Consider the following 13200-nt stretch of genomic DNA (forward strand, 5'->3'; position numbering starts at 1 on the left):
TATCCAACCCCACCACAGAGTCTCAAGTCCTTGGCTTTCTCCAGGTAAGACACAGCATCACATGCTATTTGCAGAGAGGATCCCCAGACAGCTCACAGGTATGTTTCCCCCTGGGCCTGTGCTCCGGTGGCCCACCCTACTGGCCCCAAATGAGGTCCATATGCATTTTATACATTTGGAAAAACCCTTTGAGTCTCTGCTTCCTTCTCTATAAGATGGAAAAACCTTCCTAAACTTTCCTTTTCTGAGGATCTAACCCGAGAGATGACATGTTGGGGGCTCAGTGCTGATGAATTGTCTTCACTTTTACTTTGGCTCAACTTGGGCTCAGGAGTGCCTCCCGGCACGGGGGTGACACCACCCTGACCAGGCGCTTGGGCTGCCTCAGTGGCTGCTGGGCCTGCGTGTGCTCCAGTGCGTGCAAGGCATCCCCAGCCGGCAGCCCCTCACGCTCTATGCCCTGTCCATCCCCAGACGTGAGGGAGTGGGGTCCCCGGCTTTCTCTCACTTTCTATCTGGACTCCAATATGCCCAAAGCAGCCCCACAATTAATCAATACCCACTTGTGTTCTCGGGGCTTGTTCACACCCACAGAGACAGACAGGGCCGGGCTGCTGGCCCACAGACCCATCCCCACTCAGCCTGGCCCAGGCAGGCACAGTCCCGTAACAGCCTGGTTCTCATGGGGTCACATACAAGTCACACTGACATGGTGCGAGGGACCCGACTCCCACTCATCTCCATGTTAAAGCCACGAGCCCGAGGTCACACAGCGGGGCAGAGGCAGAGCCAGGCTGCAGCACGGAGGCTTGCTCTACCTCCCCAGGATGCCACTAGGAATTCTGTGGTCACCCACGTTCGGCCAGCACGCCCTTGTGTTTGGGCCTCTCCGGCCGGTCCCCCCACAGTGGGTAGCTGAGACCTCTGTGTCCAGGGTGAAAGGGGGGGCACTGCCTCTTGAACCTGCAGCCATGGTGCTTGCAGCCTATGGAATCGGCCAGGCCAGCCCAGGCTGCCTCCCTCCCACCAAGTCCGCTCCCCCCGACCCTGCCCCAGACCTGGCCTAACCCGCCCCCCTCACCGTGCACAGAGTGCCTCTCCAGCCACCTGGCAGGCCGGGGCCACCCCCTGCCACGACTCTCAGATCACTGGCTCCACAGGCACAGGCCTTGAGCCTGAAAAGGCCGGGCCCTGTGACTCACCTCCAACACCACCTGCCGAGGCTCGGCTCCAGTAAGACATCACCTCCCTGCATTCCACCCCTTAGGCCCCCATTCAGTTGCTCTGTCCCTCCCTGTCGCCCCTGAAGCACCCTGCACCCCGGAGCCTGCCCACCCCACTAGTTGTCAGGGGGCACCTCTAGACCACTCTTTCTCATCTCTGCATTCCACCAGCTAGCCAAGATACTCAGTAGGCGCTCAGCGGCTGGCTGTGTGTTGAATGATCACATGACCCAATGACCAAAGATGCACCAGGGATGGGCAATCAGGGCCACAGCCTTCTGGAAGGTTTTCCTTGGGCACCCTCAGCAGACACCCAGGAGCCATCGTGTCCCAAGGGGTGGCCATGCACCAGGGGTATCCAGTCAGGGAAGACAGAGGGGCCTCCCGCTCCTAGCCCATCTTCACAGGGAATCCCAGTGCTGGCTTCTCTTGCTGGAGAACAACTCAGAGGCACGGACTGAGCTGGTCCCAGAGCCACAAGGAGGAGCACTTGTTAAATGACTGGTTACTGGTCAGTTAATGGTGAGTTAGCTCTTGTCTGGGTTACCAGGTAGCAGTAGAGCCAGGTCCTCCTGAGGGGGGGCGGGGGCTACTTTCAGAGAGAGTTAGCAATGCCTGCACCCCCTCTGCTGCATTTCTCAGGGGCCTGCCCGGCCGAGCTGACCTGCAGCTGACCAGGGCTGGCTGCTTCATGCTCCTGAACTGGCTTGCATGAAATGAACAACACAGAAGAGTACAGCTCCGTCTTCCTGTTGCCCAGGCTGGGAGCAGCCAGCCTGGCTGGGAGGATGATCTCCAAGGGGACCCGTGTGCCCAGGGAACACCATCTGTGCCTGCTCCGTCCACTCACTGCCGGCCCCGCCCCGGGTCTATTCTCACTTCTCAGGCAAGACAGAGGAGGCTCTGAGGAGCCAGAGTGAGGGAGGGTGAAATGCAGGACAAGCAGGGCATGACTGGGGCCTGGATCCTGTCCCAGGACACAGAGGGCAGGCCCTGCGCCAGCCCTGGGGCACAGCACCAAGGGGGCAGCTGTTCTCAGGGGACCAGACGTTTCCAAGGCGTCTGCAGAGACACAGCCCAGGAAGCCAGCCCTGGCTAGGCAATGACCCTTTTCTTATTCCCTGTCCAGCATTCAGAGGGGCCTCTCTTCCTCTGGGCCAGTGGCTGCGGTCACCACAGGTTGACTCCCTGTGGGCCCCAAAGCCAGTTCCACAGCCAGGTCCAGAATCCAGGAGCAGGTCTGACCATCCCCACCTGTCCTGGAATGGGCTAGCCATGGGCGTGGGCCCCCATCCTAACCCAGTCACTCTCAGGAGATGGGCCTGGAGGCTTCTCAGCCATGGGCTCCCTCCATTAGGTCCCTCGGGCAGGCCTTTGGGTTGGGATTCGGGCAGGAGTCCCACAGACAAAGGTCAGGACCCTGTGTGACGTTAGGGTCAAGGATGTTGCCTGGCTCATCTCTGAGGCCCAGGGTGGCCCAGGGAAGCTTATAGAGGGAACTGTGGGCTGTATTAGCCATCTGACACAATGGTGCATAGTCGTGATGTGCCCACCACTTACTGTGACCCTGGTCCTGGACGTGACAAACTAGGCATGGTGCATCATCTGTGAGCAAGCCCATGCCTGTGAACATAGTGCCATGCAGTGGTCACCCACAGTGACCAAAGGGACCCTGCAGATGTGACTAAGGAGCCAGAGTTTGGAGGTCACCCCGGATGACATGGGTGGGCTCCCCGGGATCTCAGGTCCTTGTGAGGAAGGCAGAGGGGTCAGGGCACATGTACTGACAGACAGAGGGGGGTCTGAGTGATGCAGGGCCTCTAGACATGGGAATGGAGGAGGAGGGGGCTCTCCCTGGAGCCTCCAGAGCAAGCATAGCCCACCGACCCATCCTCAACTTCCAGCCTCCACAAGTCAGGGAGCCCATTTATGGTTCTTTAAGCCACTACATTCGTGGTCATTCACAACAGCAGCCACCAGAACAGCTATAGTCACCAGCTTCCTCCTGTGGTCCCCACAGCTCTGTGTCCCTGGAGCTGGGAGACGGCTGTCATGTGGATCTGTCCCCTTCCTCACCTTCACACAGCCTCCTGTGTGGGGCCTTGGGATGGGTGCCATCCTGCACATGCTCAATGTGAGGGCCCCCTGGCAGTGGGGACCAAAGGCCAGGCAAAGGGGCAGCAGCTGTGGTCCCACAAACTGAGGAGCAGGGGGGCAGGGAGAAGGCTGGGCAGGCGCTCTTGGCCCCATCCCAATGTTCTTTAATTTGGGCTACAGTTCTGGGAATTCAGCCAAAATGATGACAGGTGCCATCTGTGCACATGGGGAGCAGTGGGCCTGGCCACCCAATCCCCCTGGGGTCCCTTCCCAGGCTCTGGGCCTTCCTGGGTCTCCGTCACCAGCCAACATCCTGGTGAACCTCAGAGGCCCGAGTCCGGGGGGATTCCATCCAGCTCCACCAGAAGTTCCCAAATCCTGCTAGTTCTGGGGATGGGGCTGGCTCGGGCCTGCCAATGGGGTGGTGTGCATGCTGTAGAGCTAATGGGCGAGGGGACTCTGTCCGTCCTGCCTGGATCCCTCCCTCTAGGGCTGCCAGGTCTCATCCTGCAGGCTGGGCTCCGATCCTACTTCCTCCAGAGGCCTTCCCTGACCATGTGTCCTGCCTCCCCCACCTCCATCCCATCCCGTGGTGTCCTCATTCTCCCACCACCTGCCTTTGTTGCAAATCTGCCTGTGTAGGGGTTAATTACTGTCTCTTCCAGGAAAGTCAGTCCTGAGAGGACACCTGTGCCCACCTCTTTCCTCACAGCTGCACATCTGTGCCTGGTGCCCAGCTGTGTCTCTGAGCGGTGAAGAATTTGACTTTGCCCAGATGGAGGGCTGGCCTGCACCCGCGGCCCTGGGGGTGATCTGTGTCCACGGACAGCATGTTCGTTCAGGGAGGGGGTTAGCCACACCCAACAGTCTAAGGGGCGGGGCTGGCCACGCAGGAGAGATCAGCCACGTGATGTGGGGGCGTCCGGGGTCGGCCACCTGGACAGTGAAATCAACCCTGTGGCAGCCAATCAATGAACCAATCAGTCAGCGAGGCCCCAGGAAGATCTCAGGACACAGAGCTTCCCGGCCTGGCAATCTTCGGTGCATCGGTCACACATGGGCTGGGAAGTACCAGGTCCCATCTGCCGGGGAGAGGACCCTCCCGGACCCTGCCCCCCGCGCCTCCCCCTTTGGCTCACTTCATGCATATCCGCTCCTGTAATAAACCCTAACTGTGAATGTTAACAGTTTTGGTGAGTCTGTGAGTCTTTCCCACGAATGAATAAGAGCAATTTGGGGCCCCTCAAACTTGCAGCAGGTGTCACAGGTGTGGATGGTCCGGGGAGTGCTGGGACTGCCGCTAACGTCACAGGGGTTCCCAACTGTTGCAGCCCTCATGCCCGCTGGGCCAGTGGAGAGGTCGGCGGGCCGGGACCGGGAAGCGCTGAGGTGCCCCGCCCCAGCCTGCACCGCCCTCAGCTGACCCACTGGCACACCTCGGCACCCCTGGGCTAATGCCATCTGGCCCATGGCCCCGGCGCCACCGGCCCGTGAACGGACAAAAGCCGGTGACCACACGTGGGCGCTGAAGAACGCGCTGGAGCAAGTAGTAAATTGTACCAACCTTGTTTTTGTCTTCAGTTCTGGCTGCTTGTCGGCACGCCGGGTGCCAGATGGAGGAACCTGCGGACAGATTCCCGAGAGGGAGGTTCAGTGATTCTGCCCACGATGCAGGGCTGTGCAGAAAGCCAGAAGTGGGGTGCACATGGACGCTCGTTCACCCACCCATCCTCTGTGCTGGAGTGGGTGCTGGGCCTGGGGCAAGCAGGCCACTGCCCTGCCCCAGGAGATCACGGCATCCAGAGGAGGCTTCGTAGAAGAGGGGTGGCAGGGTGCTTCTAATTCAGAGACAGGGGAGAGGACGGGCTGCCCCTGTGTGTGGTGCACAGCTGGGGCGGTGGGAACCAGCTCAGGAATGGGGACTCGGAGGCAAGAGCTCTTGGATGGGCGGCAGGATGGGGAGCCTTGGCTGGGAACTGGGGTGTGGGGTAGAGAACAGATTTGGGGGCCGGAGGCCGGACACAAGCTTCCAGCACTGCTCCGACCCTGTCACTAACACTCTGGGTCTCTGTGCCCGTCCTGCCTCAGTTTCCCCAGCAGCCAGGGCGGCCCTGCCACCCATGCCAACATCCAGCACCATCAAGGTAACAAGAGCCCCACATGTCCTGAATTTTCCTAATTCAAGCTCAGGTTCTCGAGGTGTCAGATTGTTCCCATCTGCAAACAGGGCCGATACCATCCCTACCTCACGAGGCCATCGTGACGCCACGTCGCTGACCATGGCTGATGCACTAGCTGTACGACCACGGTTTATCTTGTGCAGGGTGGCCTCAGTGCACGTCAGCCCTCCCTGAGCCCCATCATTCAGGGCCCGGAGCGCCTGCCCTCCCTCTGGGGCCTCCCTGGACCTCAGCCTGACCCCCTCACCCACTCTGCTGCCATCTAGGTTCAACAGCCCATCAAGAAAGGGGCTGTTTCTGCCCCATTCCCTCACCTGCCCTCCCCCAAACCCAGACAAGCCACAGAGGGCCTAGCATGTAATAGGGACTTACAAGTGTGTGTGAGGGAAGAGCGACATCCTAGTTCTTGCAGAGCCTTCCAGCCCACATGATCTAACTTATAACTGCCCCTCCCTGGCTAAACATCTGTGTTGGCCTGGAGCTCTTGGGGAGACCACGATTTAGTCGTGTGTGTGTGTGTTTGTGTGTGTGTGTAAAACATTCATTTTTAACAGCTGTTTACAATTACAAGAGTAATAGGTAAGCAATTGATATTCCTTATTAAAAATTAAAGAAACCCAACAAAGCATAAATAAGAAAATTAAAACCAGCTACAACCTCCTGCCCACGCGGCTCAGGTGGCCTTCTAGCATTTCCTGTGCTTTTTTCAGAGAATGTGGATAATGCTGTACAAACATAGTCTTGTACCCTATGATTGTTGTTTAAGATGTCCAGAACAGTTCTCCCATATAATTAAAAATCAAAGCATAACCGTAGGGCCGTGGGACATTCCACCACACAGGGAGAGGAGGGTTTATCTATTGCTCGCCCACTGGTTGTGCTATTTTATTTCTAAAGTCATGTTAGCGGGGAGGTGGGGGTCCCTGGCATGCAAGTCCTAGCACATCTCTCTTACTTACTTAAGGACTTCCTAGAAATGGAGTCTTGGCTCCAAGGGCATGGGCATTTTTGAGGCTCTTGATGCAAACTGGTGATTTCCCAATGTTTGCCACAATCTGCCAGATAAGAGGCCCATTTCCTTGATCCATCAAAACGGGGACATGCCCTTGCTTTATAATCAACCCACTGGGGAAAAACAACCTCTAAGTGTTATTTTCATGTGGGTCTCCCTGATAACGACAGAGCGTCCTATATTTATTGGAAAGGGATCACCCCGGTAGGTTGTGCTGTGGTAGTGGGGATGCGTGGGCGTCCTCCATGTCCACGGAGGCCATGAGGCTCACTGGGGCCCCTGCTCTTCAGAGCTTCCACTGTATGGGATTCATCACCAACACCTTGATGGAGTGGGCCAGGCAGAGGGTCTCAGGGTGTCCAGGCAGGGGCGGGGGCCAGACACCCAGGCTCTGGTGCTCCACCGTGTGGAGATGGAAACCCCTGCCCTCGGTCCACCCCTGGTCACACCGACTGGGACCTCTGAGGCTGGGAGAAGGGATGGGACTGGCTTCATATCCCTGGGAAAGTCACGGCAGGGCCCGCTTAAGGAATGGGGTGCCAGCCTCAGCCCAGAGCCATGAAGAGCGTCTTTATTCCCTGAGACTGGGTCCCCCTTGATGGCGAGCTCGGGCCGGGGGCCGCCGTCCCAGTGCCATTGTGCTGGGCATCGGGAAGGCCTGAAAGCGCTATTTATGGTGGAGGGGTGCACAACGCCGGTGCAGGGGGGTCCCCTCCCACCCAGACACCCCAGCAGCATCGGGAGGAGCGCACAGGACGCCTTTCATGGGCTCTCCAGCAGACGCTCGAGGAACAAGAGGGGACGCTGGGGACGAGGCCGCCCTGGCTGACATCACCCCACGAGGTTCGGCTCAGAAAGGCAGGCCTGTCTGACACGCAGCCTCAAGACGGCCGCCCCATGAGGTCATGAAACAGCCTGTGAGTGGCTCTCCCGTCCGTCCAGCCCCGCTCGGCTTGCCTCCGGGGCCACTGGACACAGAGGGATCATTGAAAAGAAATAGCGGCTGAAGAGAGGAGGTCTCCGTCCCAAACCCATCCTCTTGGGGAGGGGCCGAGCAGCCCTGGGCACCCCCTACCCCACACCCAGGCCATCACCGGGTCCCGTGGCTCTGCCTCCCACACGCTGCCGCCGGGCTGGGGGGTGGGCTTCCCGGCTAGCGAGGTAACAAGGCGACCCACCCGCTCACACCTGGCGCGTGGTATGGGCCCGAGGGGACCAGGCGGTGCGGTTTTGTCCTTACCTTGAAGATACATCTCCTCGCCTTCCGCAAACATCCGGCCACACCTGACGCATAGCGCACACAATGGGTGGTAGTGTTTTTCTCCTGCCTGTGAAGACAACGAAGTAGACGTGTTTCTACCAAAGCTGAAGCGGCCACACTTGGCTGGTGGGCACAGCACACCCTACGCAGGGTACTCGGGGGATGCGGAGGGGATGCTGTGTCCCGTATCCATTGGGGGCTCGAGACGGCTCCAGAGAGAGTCTGGGTCCCATGAGCACTGCCAGGCTGTCCAGGGCACTGGGTGTGGAAGCGGGCCATGCGGACCGGGGGCCACGTGCACGGGGGGCCACGTCTGGGAGCAGACACCCGGCTGCACCGCCCAACCTCCAGGGGAGCTGGGGTGTCACCCAGCTCCTCGGGCTCCATGTTCGATGGATCTGCCTCCCTCACAGGGCAGGGGGGCCAGGTTCTGACCGTCTTTGTACCTGGGGGCAGGGGAGGGGAGAGGGAAGGCTGAGGCTAACATGATCTCCCCAAGCAGAGGCACCAGAGGGGAGGGGTGTAAGATGATTAATCCTGGTCTTACGCATCTCCAAATTGCTCAAATTTCTCAATTAGTATTTACTGCTTTTATAATCCTTGGCATCCCTTAAATTAGGTGAAAAGATTAATACGGACATAACGTGAGCTGATTACATGGACTGATGTAAGGACACAGCAGAATCACCCGAACTACCGCGTCTGGCACCTCTGCACGGCAATATTCTCAGCCTTGGTGTAGGGCGGGCGGCAGCTGGCTGCCCGCTGTGGTGCCAACGCCACGTCCCACTCTTTCCGGGAAGAAGTCTGACGGCCACTCCCTGAATGTGACTTATTAACGACCACGTCCCGGGATGAGCAAGTCATGGGGTAAAACGAGCACAAGGGTCTCACTCTCCTCCCCTCCCGGCTGAGCCGGTGAAAATCTGCCCCAAGGTGATGCCTGTGTTGGGGAGGAGGAACCCAGAACACACGCCTCTCCTGAGCATGTGCCCGGCGGCACCGCCCACCAACGCATCTGGGTGTAGGGGTTCCTCCCGGGGAACCCGAGGGGAACCCGAGGATGATGCATCCTGTCATCCCGCCCGCTCTGGAGGCTCGCACCTGTGCACCAATTGTTTCCACCCACACTCCACCTGCGGCCCTCAGTGTTCTTTATCTCCTCTCAAATGCCACCTCCTCCTGAAAGCCTCCCCGGCATGCTTCCGTCGAGTCCCTCTCCTGGGCTCCCACTGGTTTCTTCTTCCCAGCTAGACAGGGAGCCCCTTGAGGGCCGGGCCTCGCCGGGGCCACTGCAGGAACCGGTAGTTGCGGGGATCTATCTGGGTAGCGGGTCGCAGGGCAGCACTGGCCCAGGCAGAGCAAGGGTGAAGAGGTCGTTTCAGTGATTTTAAACCCTGCGACCTCTGAACTGTCCTCACGCCCACCTCACCCAGGCCGCCTTCCCATGGCCTCAAACAGCAGTTCTGTGACAGCCACTTGGAGGAGACAGTGCTCCCTGGAGGGAAGCAGACCCTGCCATCTACACCTGAGTAGGAAGACAGAAAACCATGGGGATGGTTTCTAAGACAACAGGCTTGAAACCTCAAGGGGACAGATGAGAATTAACACAGAGTGGAGATGCAGCCCCAGGCCGCTGTGAAGGGCAGGGCCTGTTGTTAGGGAAGCACTCCCACCCAGATCTGGCAAATGCCCCAGCCCCCAAAACTAACAGCCACTCCACCTGCGTTTCGACAGCTCGAGGCCCTTTCACATGCTACCTTGTCCTCACCCTCCAGAAGCCCTATGAGCTACATTACTATCCTCATGTTCCACCTGCTGCACAGAGAGGCAGACTGAGTGGAGAAAGGTCACACAGCACAGAGCTGGTGGGGCAGGACTGCAGCAGCCCAGGAGCACAGTCCTTTGTGCCCTTCCAACCCCGGCCTGGGTCCAGGGTGCTGACCACAGCCTCACGTGCTTCCCAGCCCAGACCCTGCCTGGAGTGTCCACATTCAGACCCTGAGGACCTAGGAGGGAGAAAAGAAGCCGACACCGGAGGGTACAGGTTGCATCCGTACCAAGTACAGAACCAGGCAGACGAGTCTCCTTTACTCAAGTCAGGGAGGCAGCTGCCCCGGGGAGGCGGGAGGTGGTCCCGGAGGCTGTGCTCGTTCTCCTTCTTGATCTGGATGCTGGTCACCAGGCATGTCCAGTTTGTGGACACTTATCAAGCTGCACACCTAGGATTCGTGCATGCCTGTTTATGTGACACACCAAAAAACCCCACAAAATGGACTGATGACCTAAAACTATAAATCTCTTAGAAGAAAACACAGGAGTGCCTCTCGGCCACTCCAGGTTTAGCAGTGCGTTCTTGGATTTGACACCAAAAGCATGAACAGCAGCAACAAAAATAGGCATGTTTTGTTTTTTCACAAAAATTAAACTGTTGTGCATCTGAGGACATGGTCAAGAAAGTGGAAAGACAACCTGTAGAAGGGGAGGAGGCATTTGAAACCCTAGATGTGATAAGGGCTTAGCATCCAGAACGTATAAAGAATTCTTGCAGCTCAGCGACAAAGAGACAAACAATTAAAAAGGGGGCAAAGAACTCAAATAGACATTTTTCTAAAGAAGATACACAAGTGGCCAAGAAGCATATACAAGGCGCTCGATAGCACTGTCGTGGAGGAAGGGCAAGTCCAAACCACCACGAGACACCACTCCACACCCATCAGGGTGGCCATAATTGAGGGAAAACCAAAGGGATGGTACATGTCAGCAGGAATGTGGGCGAAGTGGGGTCCCTGTGCACCTGCTGGGGGCAATGTGGGTGCGGCTGCCAGCGCCCCAAAAAGTGAGATGCAGAGTCACCATCTGACCCGGCAGTTCCACTCCGGAGCGTAAGAAAAATGAAGGCAAGGGCACCCATATCTTGTACCGGAGTGTCCAAGGCAGCAGTTTTCACAGCAGCTCCAGGGTACAAACAGCCCCAAGAGGCCCCTGGGGGGTGGGGGGGCACACGGGCAAATAAACTGTGGTTTAGCCACACAACGGAATATCCTTCAGCCTTAGAAAGGAATGGAGTGCTGACCCGTGGGGCCCCAAGATGTCCTATAAGGTGGGACACCAGAGCTCCGTCTCCGCCCAGGGAGAAGGTGGCCATCTGCAGGGCAGGCAGCGGGCACCAGAGCTCCCGTGAGGGCCCAGGGAGAAGGTGGCCATCTGCAGGGCAGGCAGTGGGCCCTCCCCAGAACCAAAAGGGCTGGGCCAGCACCTGGATGGCAGACATGGGGCCCCCAGCACTGTGATGAACACCGCCTGGGGTTTCCACATGTAAGGCCCAGAAAGGCTGCAGCAGCTCCAGCGATCGAAGACTGGCTCTGGAGTCAAAAGTCGAGCTGCCCTCGCTCCTTGTACCTATCGGTCCCCAGTGTCACTCCTGTTGTCTCTCCCAGCGGCCACAGTGACCGGATGTTCCATATCATCAGAACACTGAGCAGCCCCTGGACTTTCAGGGCTTCTCCTCCCAATTTCTCCTCCCAATACATGAAGCACAGCCGGCCTGGAGCGTCCATCGCTGGGGCGTCCTCCGTGCAGCTACCCAGCTACCCAGCCCCCAGCCAGGTAGACAGCCCAGCCCCTCACCAGGCAGGTCTTACGATGACTCAGATTTTTAAAGAATATTAAAAGCTCATGAGATTCTGCAGTGCGTGATTTTAAAAAGATGTCTGTGCCTTCTGACGAGTGGCTGTCATCTTTAATAAGACAGAACGAGGCTCATTAGGAACCAGGAAGGCGGGCTCCCAGGCTCACAGAAGGCGCCGCTGTACCAAGTCAGAGCGGAGGGGCTGGCGTGCACCCCATCACTGACACGACACGCAGGGCACGGCCAGAGCTTGGGACTTAGGGCAATATCTCTGGGCTCCAGAAACTCCCACCCCACCCCTCCTCACCGGGCCGTGGGCCGCACAGAGGGACAGCCCTAGGCGGTGACATGCCCGGCACGTGGGAGGCAGGTGTGCTCTCATCCCTGGCCCCTTCTCTTCCCTGGACCACAGGCCGCAACCCCCACCTTGTGCTTTCCAAGTGCTCCCCTGGATTCTGTGCCACCACACGAGTCCCCCGCCCCGGCCAGCCAGCTCCTGGGGGCTGCACACGTGCATCTTCCGGCCCAACTCAAAGCTTTCGTTTCCTTGGTGAATGGCCAGAACTGCAGCCAGATCTCAAAGACCTAACCACCGGTGAGCACTGAGATCATGAAATTTACCGTGAAGCTAATCAAAGCCTTCAGCAGGACTGGACAGATGCCGCCGGGGAGCGTCCGGCAGCCGCGCACCCTTCCCTTCCCAGATCGGCTCTGCCACGAGACCCCCAGGAGCTACCTCCCCCCAGAAGAGCCCCGCTCCTCAGCATGCAGGGCCCTGTAGGCGAAGCCCTGTGAGACCCACAGCCCCCTACGCAGAGCCCCTGACCTCGCCCCCTGACGCTCCCCATGGCTGACCCCACTCTCCCCATCACTCTTGGCTTGGGGTCTCTGCCGGGAACACGTGTCACCAGGCTGGCACGGCTCGCCCGCTCTCTCTCCTTCTCCCTCTCTCCCACCATGCAGCCTGATCCACATGCTGTCCCCTTGCCCTCCCTGGACCCCAGACCCCGCGGCAGAGCCACATGCAGGAGTGGTGTCCCATAGCGACAGGTGCCTGCTGCTGGTTGTCAAGTGGTCCCCAGAGGACATGAGGACAGTTCTGACCAAATGAGTCTGGGAACAGATCATCTGTTCCACCCTTGGGTGTATTCACGGACATATTAGTGTGTCACATTGCTGAGATGCTCTGCAGCAAAGATGTCCACTGGGACCCATGTCCTGGTACCTCAAACCCAGAAGACCAGGGGGCACAGTGATGCCAGTGTAGACACTGTTATGGACCGATGGGAAGGGTAGGGACCCAGGCTCTGAACTGATGTTAGATGTCTGAGCAGGGGCATGGTATCAGGCTAAAAGCCAGTCAGTACACTCCCATGTCTGTGTGTGCATGTCCGTGTGTGTCCGTGTGTGTCCGTGTGTGTGTATGCACAATCTAAAATACTGATTTTTAAGTGTTAACAGTAGTTAGTCTGGCCGATGGCGTGGATCAGGGATGATTCTTCAGTTTACTTCATGATAAACAGGTATTCCTTCTGAATATGTTTTTTTAAATAAACACATGCATCAGATTACAAAAAGAGAGGGAGAAGTAGAGGCTTTGGGAAGTTGCATGTGTTTCTGTCCAGAGGAAATGCCTTTATTTTTCTGAAACATACGGTTTATTTTCTCCCGATGATATAAGTCATAGCAGCTCACAAAGGTAAAATGGAACACACCGAGGGAAGACGGGGAAGCAAATACCCGATGTCCTGCAGCCCTAGGGGATGGTTTATTGGAAATGGAGGAAGGTTTAGGGG

General features: G+C 58.0%; 1 protein-coding gene across 32 annotated transcripts in view; it reads right to left on the minus strand.

Annotated features, from left to right (window-relative positions):
* ABLIM2 (actin binding LIM protein family member 2) overlaps positions 1 to 13200 on the minus strand; it is a 142803-nt gene that overhangs the window by 59471 nt on the left and 70132 nt on the right. For all 32 annotated transcript variants that reach the window (XM_072803070.1, XM_072803304.1, XM_072803247.1 and 29 more), the window contains exons 7-8: positions 7753 to 7840; positions 4885 to 4943 (exon numbers count right to left, since the gene is read on the minus strand). In XM_072803070.1, coding sequence (XP_072659171.1) covers positions 4885 to 4943; positions 7753 to 7840 — 147 coding nt within the window. The remainder of the gene's footprint in view (positions 1 to 4884; positions 4944 to 7752; positions 7841 to 13200) is intronic.

The sequence above is a fragment of the Canis lupus genome, chromosome 2 (genome assembly GCF_048164855.1).
Source record: "Canis lupus baileyi chromosome 2, mCanLup2.hap1, whole genome shotgun sequence".
NCBI classification, from domain to species: Eukaryota; Metazoa; Chordata; class Mammalia; order Carnivora; family Canidae; genus Canis; species Canis lupus.